This window comes from Zalophus californianus, chromosome 5, assembly GCF_009762305.2.
Source record: "Zalophus californianus isolate mZalCal1 chromosome 5, mZalCal1.pri.v2, whole genome shotgun sequence".
Taxonomy (NCBI): domain Eukaryota; kingdom Metazoa; phylum Chordata; class Mammalia; order Carnivora; family Otariidae; genus Zalophus; species Zalophus californianus.
Window position 1 is genome coordinate 880975 of NC_045599.1, and position 13973 is coordinate 894947.

General features: G+C 60.0%; 2 protein-coding genes across 6 annotated transcripts in view; one reads left to right on the forward strand and one right to left on the reverse strand.

The window, feature by feature from the left end:
* Positions 1-6573, reverse strand: part of ZNF496 (zinc finger protein 496) — a 26526-nt gene extending 19953 nt beyond the window's left edge. The window contains exons 1-7 of one of the 5 annotated variants that reach the window (XM_027624364.1): positions 6432-6573; positions 5970-6069; positions 5187-5398; positions 4065-4180; positions 3311-3737; positions 2784-2967; positions 1107-1183 (exon numbers count right to left, since the gene is read on the reverse strand). In XM_027624364.1, the coding sequence (XP_027480165.1) occupies positions 1107-1183; positions 2784-2967; positions 3311-3700 (651 nt within the window). In that variant the 5' untranslated portion in view covers positions 3701-3737; positions 4065-4180; positions 5187-5398; positions 5970-6069; positions 6432-6573. Of the gene's footprint in view, positions 1-1106; positions 1184-2783; positions 2968-3310; positions 3738-4064; positions 4181-5186; positions 5399-5584; positions 5682-5891 lie in introns of those variants that run through there. The other 4 variants (XM_027624365.1, XM_027624366.1, XM_027624367.1 and 1 more) reach the window with 4 other exon arrangements.
* LOC113938899 lies at positions 6402-12164 on the forward strand. Its single transcript, XM_027624368.2, has 3 exons — positions 6402-6538; positions 6931-7120; positions 7385-12164. The coding sequence occupies exons 2-3, from the start codon at positions 6940-6942 to the stop codon at positions 8161-8163; spliced, it is 960 nt and encodes a 319-aa protein (XP_027480169.1). The 5' UTR covers positions 6402-6538; positions 6931-6939; the 3' UTR covers positions 8164-12164.
* Positions 12165-13973: the final 1809 nt, after the last annotated feature.

Below are 13973 nucleotides of genomic sequence, written 5' to 3' on the forward strand. Positions count from 1 at the left end.
GTCAAATAAATAAAATCTTAAAAAAAAAAAGAAAAAAAGAATTTAACGAATTTCATCAAAAACTAATGATATAATGTATGGCGATTAACATAACATAATAAATAATTCCAAAAAAAAAAAAGAATTTAACGAATTTCAAAATGATTCTGAAAAAATAAGACCTCTGTGACAGTCACTTCCAGTGCCCTGAGCAGAGGTGGAGCGAGCAGAGGGCGCTGACTCACCGAAACCCGTCTTCCCGTTGTACAGGAGCAGACGGAGCCTCGGATGGGTGCCGGGCTCACTGGATGCGGAGCTCACAGCACCTCTCTGCACGTCATACCGGTCAGAAGTCTTGACCTTTACTAAGAAACGTGTGTTTCACCTCCTTTGGGTCAGTCTGTTCTACAGCCGTCACGGCACACAGCCGATGCCATGGATAAGGCTCGAGATACAAGAGCCCCTGGATAAGGCTCAAGGGGAACGGGGGACGGGGAACGGAGACGTCCTGAGCCACATACTCACTAGCTCCTCCCCACCCTGAGCCGACCCCACTCCCAGGTCCCAAGTCCCGTTGGATGCACGGTGCTGGAGGCACACCTGGGACCCTCAGACAGCGCTCCATCTGCCAGGTCCATGCCTCACGGCACCCACTTCCCCACGGAATGAGACCACATCGCCTGCCAGCCAGGGGAACGTGTCAGGAAAACTTCCAAAGGAGGCATTATGAGAAGCTGCAGCCAAAGGCAGCAACAAGGCCGGAAAGGAGGGAGCGAGACCACTCGTCGGACAGGCTCTCCATCGCATGGGGCACGCTTACGAAAGGAAGCCTTGCTTGGATGTGTGCTGTATCACACGGGAACGTACCACAGAGACTCCCGGACAATGCGCCCGGCTGTGTACGGTACTGCAATGACCTGTGCCTTCTCCCTGCACCTCCCAACACTCTGGAACTCAATCAGTGTGACGATTAGGACAGAAACGGGTACGCTGTGCGGTCTCCCATCTTTCACGGGGGGCCCTAGAGCGTCCAGAGGACGGTGCATGGGGATCTGAGGCCGCTGCGCTCCACCATGCTGTGCGCAGAGGGCAGTGGGGGTTCAGGAGCTCTGGCGGAAATCACTCACCGGGGGCAGCTGGAGGGCGGTCACCTGCTGTGCATCCCTCAAACTCGCTTCCTGAAGAAGGGGAGTGTCTTGCAGAACTGAAAGAGAGAGAAGTGCGTCTCTTTCCTCACCCGCAGGAGGCGGCCCATGAAGAGCACCTGCGAACCACAGCGATTTCCGTCACTCTGACACCATCAGCCCGCCCGCCCTCACCCGGGGCCCCTGGCAGCTCCGCGCCGCTGTGGGAGGAGGCCTCTCCCGCCTGGACCCTACCGCGTCGCAGGCGGGGAGCCATGCACCTGGCCCATGGGGCCGCCCCGTGAGAGACAGCTGTTTCGAAACCTGCTCCTTCCCCGGAGGAAGGCTTGGAGCACTCGCGTCTGCCGGGTCAGGGCCAATCCAGGAGGCGAAGCCTATGTCACATGCTGAATCCCCACCCAAGCTGACGCTAGCATCTGGTGCCCGTCCCCGGCAGGGCTGGGCCACGAGCCTCCACCACAGCGAGGGCGAGCGGCCGGGTGAGCTCAGCCGGCAGGGACAGGTGTCCTCGCTGAGCGGCAGCCTCTTCACTCTGCCGCCCCTCGCGCAGGCTGCGCGGGCTCGCATTGGGGGGGGGCTGTTGTACTTCCGGTCTCGTACCTGCTGCCTTCCAGGCAGTGGTCTACAGCCCTCCCCCACCCGTCCCCGAGAGAAAGAAGTGTATGGACACCGTGGAAATCACCCTGGAGAGCCTTCAGTCTCCACCGAAATGTAGCTTTTTAGGAACACCTGCGTGATGAGGAACCATATGGCTTTTACTGCACGCTCCCCCCAGTGACCGGTCACGAACGTGTAACCTCGGAGTGCGACGGCACCCAGAGATACGGTCTTCCGAGGGGTAACTGAGCTACACTGAGGTCCCACGGGCCAGTGACTCCTGATCAAAAGGGTTAGGACCCGGACGGACACGGGGAGAATAGGCTTGTGAGAAAGCCACCCTGTCCGCGCGCGACGGAGAGCGCCGGCCCCCCAGAACTGTGAGAATATGCGTTTCTGCTGTGGGAGCTGCCCGGGGCATGACGCTGCGTCACGGAAGCCCCAGCGAGCCAACGCAGCCAGCCACCCCCACGTTAAAGCAGGGAGAAGCTGAAGACTTGCACAGAAGGCGGGTGAATTTCACACAGAGAGAACTTATAAGATGCCTTTTTTTTTTGTTTTATCTACAAACCTTACTATGTCACAAAGGACCACAAGCATGCTCCCCTGGCTTTTTGCCCGCTGTAGCCACAGGACAACGTGGCGAGTCCACCCAAACCAACCCTCCCACTGTGGAGGTCACCGCAACCTCCCAGGATGACCATGGGCGGCCCGCGCCCCTGCTCTCAACAAACCCCGTAAGGCACTGGGGACTCGCCACCAGGAAAAGCCATATGGTTCCTAATCGAGCAGTGATGGTGCCTGGCTGGTCCCCAAGCCGGCAGGGCCCGCAGATGCACCCCCCCCAACAGGTGGCAGTGGTCCCCATGCGTGGGCCGAGCACAGACATGAGGGCAGACGTGCTCCTCGGAGTCTGACCGCATCACTCTGGGGAAGGACCCAGACCCCGCACACGGCACGTTCGTGGCTTTCCGGTGGATGAGAACGAGACACCCAGGCCGGGGGCCGCTGCAAGGGCACAGGGAGGGGTAGGCATGCCTCCCTCACCCCCTTGGCTGGTACCTGGATCCCCACTGAGCTGGCCTGGCGGTCTGCTTGGGAGCCCGGGGCCTGGCGCCAGGGCCACAGGCTGGGTGTCCTGACTCCTGGCGAGGTCGCCCTGGGCTTCTGCCGGCAGCCGTTCCTGCTCCGGGTCCGGAGGGCCGTCCCCATCCTCGATCACCACGGGGTCCTCACGGTGCTTGAGCTGCAATCCCAGGGAGGGTGTTTCAGGGCCAGGGGGGCAGGTCCCTGGCCAGGCGAGGGCTGGTGGCTGAGCCAGAAACTGGACCAACACCGTCCCCCGGCCCAGGCCCGCCGGGCACCTTCCCGGCGGAGCACGGGAGGCTCACACAGGACCCCTCAAGGAGCGGAACCCGCCGTCTCGGGAAACCGACTCCAGCGGGAGCCTCGCCGAAGCCCGGCGCTCCAGACGGAATTTCTCACCCCTGGCCAGGGGACACGTGATGCCGCCGAGCTTCCAAGTCCACGGCAGCCCCTCTCCACCAACGCCCCCCGCCCCGGCCAGCCCAGAGCAGACCCACGCTCACCCACTGCCACGGTCTCCCTGGTTCCCGCTCCAGAGCCTCCACGGCCGCCACAGCCTGGTCGCCGCTCTCGGGCTCCTGGGCCCGCACCCAGCCCTGGATCTCCCGGGGCAGGATGGCCAGGAACTGCTCCAGCACCAGCAGCTCCAGGATCTGCTCCTTGGTGTGCCTCTCAGGCCGCAGCCAGCCCCGGCACAGGTCCCAGAGGCGGTGCAGGGCCTCCCGGGGGCCCGCCGCCTCCTGGTAGCGGAACCGGCGGAAGAGGCGGCGGGAGGACTCGGGGCTGGGAAGCTCCCCCTGGGGGCTAGGGTTCTCTCCCGGTGGGCTCCTCATTTTCCTGGGCTCCTCACTTTCCTTCGGAGCCAAGACTCGGGGGCACAGGGCTGTGGGCATGATGGGGTTTGATGGGGGTCAGCAGCAGAAGACGACCCTATTTCCAAACAGAAATCACTGGCTTCAGTGTTCCGGTCTGCTGTGGTAGGTTCTTGGGGGTGGTGTTGGGGAGTGTGCAGAGCCCACGGAGACCAGCCCTTGGGAGAAGGTCTGGGACGCGCGGGAGGGGTCCACGTGGCTGCCCTTTACACAAGGGGGTGAGGGAAATCCCACCCCCGCCCCCAACAGCACCATCACGTGATCCCCCTCGCTGGGTGACCAGACACCCAAGGCGGGGGGGTCTGGGAGAGAAGCGCTATATGGCAAGACGGGACACGGACGGGGCCACACGCAGCACTCAGATGGAAGGAAGGCGCTGTGGTACCTTTGGTGGCCAGGTTCTCGGAACAGGACCTGAGACGCACGCGCCGAGCGGGACGTTATCTTGAGGCTCTGGAGCCAAAGTCGCCGTCCTCGCCCTTGAGACTTTTGCAGGAAGAGCTGGGAAGATAAAGGCAGACGTGCCTGGGAAGGGCATTCAGAGCAGACCCGGGACCAGAAGTCAACCCCGCAGGGGGCCGGGGCCGAGCACCGGTGGGTGCTGGACCTGCCAGACTGAGCCGGACAGAACAGAACTGCCGATGAGAGGCGCGGAGAGGCCAGAGACGGGCAGAGACGAGAGACAGGGAGAGGCGAGAGACGCAGCCGCATCCTGCGCGCAACCAGAGAGAACCGGCTGTGTACTTGGAAGCAGCAGCGCCGCAGCTCAGCCTCCGCCCCTCACTCCAAAGTCTGGATACAACTTTGGGTACCAAGCCGTCCTCCCTGGCCTTCGGCCTGCACCCCTCGCGTGTCATTCCCAACCATGCTGAAGGCGACAGCACACAGCTCACGGCCCTTCCTCAGACAGGACAGGGGTGGGGCGCTCGGCACGGGGGCTGGGGGGGGGCGCACCTCCCCAGGAACATCAGGGAGCCGCGACGGCTCCTGGGGGGGGAGGGCGGGGGACTCCCGGAACGTGAAGGGCACATGGGGAGACACGGCCCCTTCCCTACCGCTCAGGCCTCACCAAAGCACTCGGGGGGTGTCTGCGCCACCATCTGGAACACCGTCCCCGCGCGCCTGGCCGCCAGCTTCTAGGAGCTCGGCCCTCACCCCGCGGCACGGCGTCCAGGGCGCTCAGGTCGGCCCCCGGGCTGGGAGCCCCGCGCCGCGCCGCGCCTGCAGCGCTCCGGGCGCTGCGGATGACCCCCGAGCACACAGCCCGGTCCCTCTGGGTCACCCGGGCCCCTGGCACACGCAGGCGGCTCGGCAGGAGATGCCCGCTGGTCCAGGGGGCATTCCCGGAGGGGGCGGGGCGAGCTGAAAGCCGCTCCCGGAGGACGCAGCCCGGGCGGCGGAAAGGAAGGAGGGTGGCAGGCCAGGCCGGGCGGAGCGGCCGGCCTCCCTCGCCTCCCCGCCGGCCACCCAGGCGCGCCCGTAGCCCCGCCCGCTCCCGCCTGCTCACCGCACCGCCTGGAACTGCGGCCCGGCGTCTAACCCGAATGCCTGCTGCTGCGGCGGAAGTCTCCGGCAGCAGCTCCTCATCCTCCCAGCCCGCTGCCCCGGGCGTCCTTCCTGAGGCGGGCCGGTTCCTCGCAGGGGCCCACTCCGTCCCCGGCTCATCCAGAAAGCCGCGGCCGCGCTCGCGACTGGAGACGTGGGAGCAAATGGAGGCGCCTGAAAAACAGCATTTGTGTCGCCTTGCGGCCCCGCCCGCAGCGTCCCCGCCGCTCGGCTCCGGGCAGGGCGGCCGGGGCGCGCGGGGAAGCGGGGCGCGCGCGGGGAGCCGGGGCGCGCGGGGAAGCGGGGCGCGCGCGGGGAGCCGGGGCGCGCGGGGAGCCGGGCGGCCCAGGCCGCACTCACCGCCGCGGCGCGTCCCCGGTGGCGGGCCGCGCGAGCCTGGCCGCCGCGGAGCCCGCCGGACGCGCAGGAAAGGAAAGGCCGGAGCCCTCCGGCTCCCTCCCCTGGGACACTTCCTGCTCCGCTCTAGGACCGGGGAGGTCTCCGCATCTCAGTGGTTCGCTCCCCCGCCCCCCGGCCGAGGTGTGCGCGGGGGGTGACATCCGACACCCCCCGGCCCGGCCCGGCCCGCGCGCCCCGCCCCGCCCCGCCCCGCCCCGGCTCCGCGCGCCCGGGCCTCGGCGTCCGGCCGGGGGCTTTGTGGACCCACCGCGCGGTGGCGGCCTGGGCGACCCGGAGCTTGGGAGAAAGCATGTCGGGTCCCTGAGCAGGCCTGATGGGTACCAACCCTTCTGCATCCCCTGCTCCTCGCTGCAGCTGGCCTCTCCCACGGAAGAGGAGGCAAAGGAAAGGTTCCGGGTCCCACAGGGGCGCCTGAGTGCGGATCGCTGTTTGAGGCCAAGCAGAAAGAAAACCAGTTCGCCCAAAGAGAGTGGCCTGGCCCAATAGAGGGGGAGAGAGCGAACGGACTTGAGGAATCTGGACCCTCATCTGTGTGTTCTCAGTCCGTGGGCCTGGGCGCCTCCCGTTTCCCATAAACTCCAAATAATCAGTCCTGACCAGCGCGGTTACTGGGAGCGCCATTTGCCATTGCCAGTCGCCTGGATTCTGACTTTAGAAGGAGATGCACCAAAGTGAAGGAGTGGAGCTTTTTGTGAACAGTGAGTGTTGCCCCCCCAATGACAGACACAGGCAGGGCCACCCAGAGGTCTGCTGTGGAGCCACCCCCTTCGGACTTGAGCAGACTCACCGTTAGCAGGATTCACGCACACCTCAAACCTCAGGAGCACCCGCCAGCCCGGCTCCTGCGGCTCAGAGGGGAGATTCCCCCGGGGAGGGACCAAGGATCCGCCCAAGGTAGGCTGGGCTTCGGTGCAGGCACTGGCTTTGCATGTCCACACCCTCCTTTTGCTGCGACCGGTTGGGGAGCCGGCAGCTGAGTGCTGGGAATCTGGCGCTCACGGCTCTGCCCGGGGCAGTTCTACCCCAGATAAAACGTGGAGCCTAGAAAATGGCTAGCGTACAGCATCAGATCAGTCTGTGCTGCTTCGCCCAGTTCCTTCCCCTGAACGGACCCCTCCCGGTGACCTGTGCACCCTTCATAGCTCAGAGTAGGCCCTTAGGTTGCATGGCTTCTGCATTTCACTCTGCACAGGGGTTAGAACCAGCCCCTGGGAGAAATCCTGCCTCCTCATGTCCAGCTGATCTCAGGCGTCCTGCGCCTTGCTGAGCCTAGTTCCTTCATCCAGGATACACAGATGAAGCTGTCCACCTCACTGAGGGCATCTGGGATCCTTCCGGCACTCAGTAAACACACTGAGCCCCTGCCAGGCACTCAGGGCACATCCAGGAGCACAGCCGGCTCGTCCGGGGAGGGTGCAGGCAAGCAGTCAGCAAACTCTGTAACTCCATCTGCTGTGTCCGATGCGTGTTGCAGAGGTGAGCAGTGTCAAGGAACGGGGCCTGGAGAGGGGCTGGCGGTGCTCGCGGTATTCGAGAAGGCAGGGCAGGATCCCGTGTGACAGGGATCTCTGCGTCGGTCAAGCTCAAGCAGGGGGGAGCACAGCGTCCCAGGTGGAGGCCCGAGGGGGAGTTACAGGGAGGTGGTCCTGGAGCTAGAGGAGCGGGCTCTCGGGAGGGCGGGGGTTGGGGGCAGCGCCACAGCACAGGCGCCGTGGAAACGTGTCTTTCTGCCGCTGCCAGGGATTGTCAGGTGCGGCAAGCACGGGAGGAACCTGCGTGGAGACCCTGCCCGAGGACCGTCCACCATCTCACACCCCATGTGTACGTTTCTTTGGTTTCCATTACTGCCGCTGACCATGTATATTTCTACCAGATATTTTCCATTTGCCACCAATTCTTCCATCCTTGGAGACACCGCAGTGGACAGAAGACTCTGGCTTCCCTTCTGGAGGCCTGCAGGGAAATCAGGTAGTAAATACAGTGCTGGTGAGAGATGCCGTGAAGATGAAAGGCGCACAATACAACAGGGTGAGGACTGGAAGATGCTGCCTGAGGTGACGTTGGGACAGAGAGCAGGGCGGGGGCTCAGCAGCTGTTCTGACAAGCAGAGCAGAGGGGTGTGGGGACGAGCATTCCAGCAGAGGGAACAGGGAGAGAGCGGGGCGCTGGAACAGAGCGACCGCCCTTCAACTCAGCAAGTCCAGGAGGGCCCGGGCCGCAGGGACCTTGTCTTTCCGCGGTCGCTGTGCCGAACGGGTTGGAGGGACACAGAAGAGGCAGGGGCTGTGTCGAAGCCGCCAGGGAAGGCGCGGGCAGGAGGTGCCAGTTCCGCCGTGGCTGCTGGAGGTGCCCCAGGCGGGCGGCAGCACAATTTCCCACAGGCGTCCTGTAGGATGGTAGAGGATGGGCTGTGCTTTGGGTCCGAATTGGGTGAGTCAGGGGCTTGTCTGGGAAACAGTGAGCGGGTTTCTGGACAGGGCTTGGGGGACAGGGTGGATTTCGGGATGTGCTGCGTCTGAAAGGCCCAAATGACAGGTAGGGATGACTCTTGGGGGAGAAGGCAGAGGTTGGAGGTGGGAATCTGGGCTCACAATACACACGCAGGGGTGGAGAAGAGCAGGCCGACCCGGGCCATGGCAGCTCCCCGACTGGGGAGAGAGTGGGGGGTGCAGAGGACACCCAGGGGGAGGAAGAGGAGGGGGAACAGCAGGCCCCCCCAGGTGGTGGGAACCTGGGCAGCGCTGAGCCTTGTGTGTGTGATTCACGGAAGGGGGGGTGCCTGGGGTGCGTCCCGCTGCCAGGCCCACGTGCATGTAAACACTGGCCTGGGCTTGGGTAGAGATGCCCCTGAGTGGACTGGAGGCCACGGAGCCACTGGGCTGGAGCACCGTTTGGGGTGAGCAGGGAGGTGAGGGAGAGGAGACTGCCAGAGAAACGGGGCCCCAGGTGGGTGGGGGCAGCCCAAGCCCCATAGGGAGGAGAATAGGGAAGGTGGCCTCTGGGCGCCCCCCTCCCCAGCTCACAGGCTGCGGGTGTGTGGCCGTCCGGGAGCCGGAGGTGGACACAGTCCACTAACGGAAGAAGCAGGTGTGATGGTCTATTTATGTGTCAGCTTGGCCGGGCCCAGGTGCCCAGGTCGCGGTCAAACGCTGCTTTAGATTTGCTAGGAAGGTACTTTTAGGGTTTTGTTTGAGAGAGAGACAGAGCGTCCGCACGAGTGGAGAGCGAGGAGCCCGTGGAACTCCATCTCAGGCCCCTGAGGTCATGACCTGAGCCACCCAAAGGTGGTTTTAGATGAGGTTAACATTGAAATCAGTAAACTTTGGGTAAAGCAGCTTACCCTCCGTAATGTGGATGGGCCTCACTCAGCCTCCATGATCTAGTGAGCCAGTCCCACCCCCCATCTCTCTAAATCTCTCCATCTACACACGTACCCTAAATATGTCTACATGCATATCTCTAAATATCTCTGCAGACACACCCTAAATGTGTCTACACACATACCCTAAATATCTCTACATGCATATCCTAAATATCTCTACACATGTACCCTAAATATGTCTACATGCATATCTCTAAATATCTCTGCAGACACACCCTAAATGTGTCTACACACATACCCTAAATATCTCTACATGCATATCCTAAATATCTCTACACATGTACCCTAAATATGTCTACATGCATATCTCTAAATATCTCTGCAGACACACCCTAAATATCTCTACACGCATATCCTAAATATCTCTACACATGTACCCTAAATATCTCTACATGCATATCCTAAATATCTCTGCAGACACACCCTAAATGTGTCTACACACATACCCTAAATATGTCTACATGCATATCTCTAAATATCTCTACAGACACACCCTAAATGTGTCTACACACATACCCTAAATATCTCTACACATGTACCCTAAATATGTCCACATGCATATCTCTAAATATCTCTGCAGACACACCCTAAATGTGTCTACACACATACCCTAAATATCTCTACATGCATATCTCTACAGACACACCCTAAATATCTCTACATGCATACCCTAAATATCTCTACAGACACACCCTAAACATCTCTACATGCATATCCTAAATATCTCTACACATGTACCCTAAATATCTCTAAACACATACCGTACATATGTCTACACACATAGCCTAAACATCTACACGCATACCCTAAACATCTCTACACACACCCCGTAAATAAGTCTACACGCACACACGTGCCGTGGATTTTTCCCCGGGCTTACCGAGAGGAGTGGGAGGGCTGGAGGCCTGAGTGCAGAAGGCGGTGGTGTGACAGGCTCATTTTACACCCTGGGAGGGTGGCAGGGATATCGCAAAGGAGGTGACGAATTCCGCCTCCCGTGGGATGGGAACTGCCCCAAACCCGGAGTCTGCACACAGCCAGGTCTGCCCTGGGGAGCCGGTCACTACTCCACACGGGCGGCCCGTAGTCCTACAGCAAACACCGACATGTGAGGATGTGCGGCCTCCCCACGGGGTCCCGGGCCAGCCCTGTCCGCAGTCCCTGGGAGCTCGTTAGACACAGAAGCCCCCAGGCTGCACGCCCAGCCTGCGTGGTTAACCAGGCACCGGGCGACCGTCCAGCTCTTTGTGGTTTGCGAAGCTCTGTCGCTCACGGGTCTTCATGGTTCCTGGCAGACTAGGTGCTCAGTCAACTCTAGCTTTGCAAAGAGTCCTAGGAATAACAGTGCCAGATATCACTGTGACTTATTCTCGGGCTCCCGGGAGGTGAGGACAGCGGGGCTTGCCGTGGCACCCCAGATCCAGCAGAGGTCATGTCCCATGGAGACTCCACTGAGTGAAGGAATTTGGCTTCCTTAATTCTGTCACAAGACAGCTGCTCTATTTTTATGGGTTTTCTTTTTTCTTCTGTGCAAGGGAAAGGACTTTCAGAACTACACGGAGCGGTGCTCAGGGGCTCCGATGAGAACCTCTGGAGGGCCACATGGTCCCTTGGGAAACATGCCATCCCTTTCCATGAACTCATTCGTGGTCAGAAAAACCGAGACCTCCCCAGCCTTAGTTTTGGGAGCGGTCTGGGAGCACCGGGGTGTGGAGGTGTGAGTGCAGGAGGAGATGCGGGGAGCCAACCCAGCCAGACCACCAGCAGCCAGCCTGTAGTCTGACACGCTCGGATTGCCCGAGGCAACCAGGGTTTTGGGGGGGGGCCTTCAGGGAGGAGGCTGGGGAGGCTGGAGTGAGGCTTGATGAACGGGGAAGAGCAAAGTGGCCCGTGAGGTTGGTTCCCGCAAGGATGGAGGAGGAGACGGGCACCAGGGACGCCTCCGCGGGTGGATGCCCTCAGAGAGTGACAGCTAGGCACACAGCCGCGCTGCTGGGTCTGTCTTCCCTCCGGGCCTCCGTCCCGCTGATTTTCACGCTTGGGCTCTGCGCAGGTTTCCGCTCATTCTGACCTTCCTTTCTGTCTGCTCAAGGGAGGTGAATCCCAGGATGCTGCAGTTTCAGGCCGGGCCCCTGAGGCTCAGGGGGAGGAAGGAGCTCAGGGGCCCCAAGGGGCGGGTGTGCGTGTGTGCGAGGCTGGAGGCAGGACCAGAGACACTGCACAGGATCCGGTTGCCTGCGCTAGGAGAACCATCAGCATTTTATCACAGTGCTCCCCGGACTCCCGGAAGCCGGAGCCGAAAGTACCGCATAGTCTCCTGCAGCATTGGAGGGCCCGGTGCTGAGTCCCTCATTCTTACGTGTACGCTGACCTCCCTCTCAGAGCACGGACCGTGTTCTGCCTCCTCATCCAGCATCAGGACTGAGGGGTCCTTTAAGTCCTGGAAGCCTGGTGTCCTTACCTTGGGAGTTTCCTGTTCCAGGAGCAGGGAAATCTGGTATGTGCCGCCTGCTGTGTAAAGGTACCTAAATGCTGGGAGGGGTGGAGATGTGTCTCCGTGAAGACCTGGTGAGACAGCTCAAACGTCAAAAACGTTATGTATGTATCCAGCGCAAAGCCAGCGATGCCGAGTGGGTACTTCTCCCCCTCCTCCATTAGCTGCCTGTGAACCTCGACCCCTCTTAATTTAGTGTATATCCATTTATTCTTCTGCTGTGAAACCCCTAGATCCATCTATGGAGTTTTGCTGCAGACGTGAATTCTGCACGACTCCAAGCGGTTCTGCTGAACGCTCTGGAACTTAGTGCCACGGCTTCCGGAATTTCCTGATAGCATAGCTACTGGCCTTCCCGGTCTGCTGGCCTCTCCCTCAAGCTCAGAGCCTCCTGTGCATGTAGGGGTGACCCTGACGGCAGGCTGGGCCTCAGCGTGTCCCCAGCCAGGTATGCTGAAGCGATGGCCCTTCACGCCTATGAATGTGCTTTACCTGAAAACTGGGTCTTCAAAGATGTAGTCAAGTTCAGAAGAGGTTGCACTGAATTACACTGAGCCCTAACTATTTTCATCATTATTATTTTTATTTAAAGATTTTATTTTTTTTATTTGACGGGGGGAGACACAGCGAGAGAGGGAACACAAGCAGGGGGAGTGGCAGAGGGAGAAGCAGGCTTCCCACTGAGCAGGGAGCCTGATGCGGGGCTCGATCCGAGGACCCCAGGATCATGACCTGGGCCGAAGGCAGACGCTTAACGACGGAGCCACCCAGGCGCCCCCATCTTGAACTTTTTTTTATTTAAAGATTTTATTTATTTATTTGACAGAGACACAGAGTGAGAGAGGGAACACAAGCAGGGGGAGCGGGAGAGGGAGAAGCAGGCTTCGTGCGGAGCAGGGAGCCCGATGCGGGGCTCGATCCCGGGACCCTGGGATCATGACCTGAGCCGAAGGCAGACGCTTAACGACTGAGCCACCCAGGCGCCCTAGTCTGAACCCTAAGTCTAAGGATGCCTTACACATAGGCCACCTGGGGTCCTGGCTCTCTGTGGTGGTGAGGCATGCGACTCTGGATCTGGGGGTCATGAGTTCAAGTCCCACGTTGGACATAGAGATTACTTAAAAATAAAATAGTTTAGGTGTATTTATTGTATTGATTAACCTCTACACCCAATGTGGGCTGGACCCACAAATGCAAGATCAAGAGTTGCTGCTCTTCCAACAGAGCCAGCCAGGCGCCCCTAAAAATAAAATCTTAAAAAAATCCCCAAGAACAACAAAAGTAAGGAGGCCACGTGTAGACAGACCCCGAGAACTCCTGACGTTACAGGCGGAGACTGGGGTGATGGGCTTCCAAGGCCTGCAAAGACCCCCTCCCCCCCACACCCACTAACCTGACTTGCCACTTAGGACCTGTGTCCAGTCTTGCTTCTTTATAATGATTATTTCCAGTCTCCTGTGCAGTCTCTTGTGGATAAATGGGACCCTTCAATGCGACTTGAAACTTGTCACCTTCACCTTTCTCCTGTCCTTTACCTGCCACATCTAACGGGCAGACTTGAGAAGTGTTCCCCTGGCCATCTCTGCAGGCCTGTCCGTCTTCGCTGAGAGCTGACTCCTCAGAATAGGGACCTAATTGCCAGCACATCGGCTGTCCTCTCTCCTCTTTGGATTAATCCAGAGCATTTTGTGGGTGTCATTTACGGGCATCAACTCAGAGTGGGCGACCTGAAAACCCCATAGGCACAACACAAAGATGAACTAAGGGAAAACGTGGCCATTAGCTGAGGAGGGTGGTGATCCCCTTTCTGGGAGAGGAACAAAATGCTTCCCTGTTGAGCCCCGTCCCCCCCCCCCCCCCCCCCCAGGGACGGTCTGCAGAAGCCCTACGCCCTGCAGAGGTGTGTGCCGCCAGGAAGGAACCTGCAGGTGACCAGAGTCTCAGTGCACTTTGAAGGGATCAGGTGGGCAGTCAGTGGCAAATGGGGCCCCCCAGCTTCAGTCTTCCCTCCGCGGTTGGCCTGCAATAATAGCTCCAAGGGGGCATCATGGACGTTTGGCTTAGGTGTATCAGGGGACCTCACCAGCTTAAACGTAGGCGGGAGGGGTACCTGGGAAGCTAACACAAAGGTGAGGTCCCCTGAAGACACTTGCTGTTTGGACGGAACTGCGTGAGAAACCCGGAGACCAGGCCACCAGGCTAAAGAGCGTGGATTTCGCTCTGCAGGTCAGCGTTTCCCATGCTTTTCTGCCTGCAGCCTGGACAAGGCACATGCCTCACGATGCACTCTGAGCACTAACAAGTGTTGTGATTTTTTTTCCCCCTTTAACACTGGCACAGACTGTAATGCATCTTTTAATATAATGGGGGTGTTGATGAAGGGTTCTCAGAAAGCTAGGACGATCTTGACAGGTGTTGGTTCAGGTAGCATTTTGGGAAAGGCCAGGAAAGAG

Coding starts and splice junctions, on each gene's coding strand:
- LOC113938899 (XM_027624368.2), top strand. CDS start 6,940: ATGAAGCTGTCCACCTCACTGAGGGCATCTGGGATCCTTCCGGCACTC. Junction 7,121..7,384: donor GTCCGATGCGTGTTGCAGAG/GTGAGCAGTGTC, acceptor TGCCGCTGCCAG/GGATTGTCAGGTGCGGCAAG.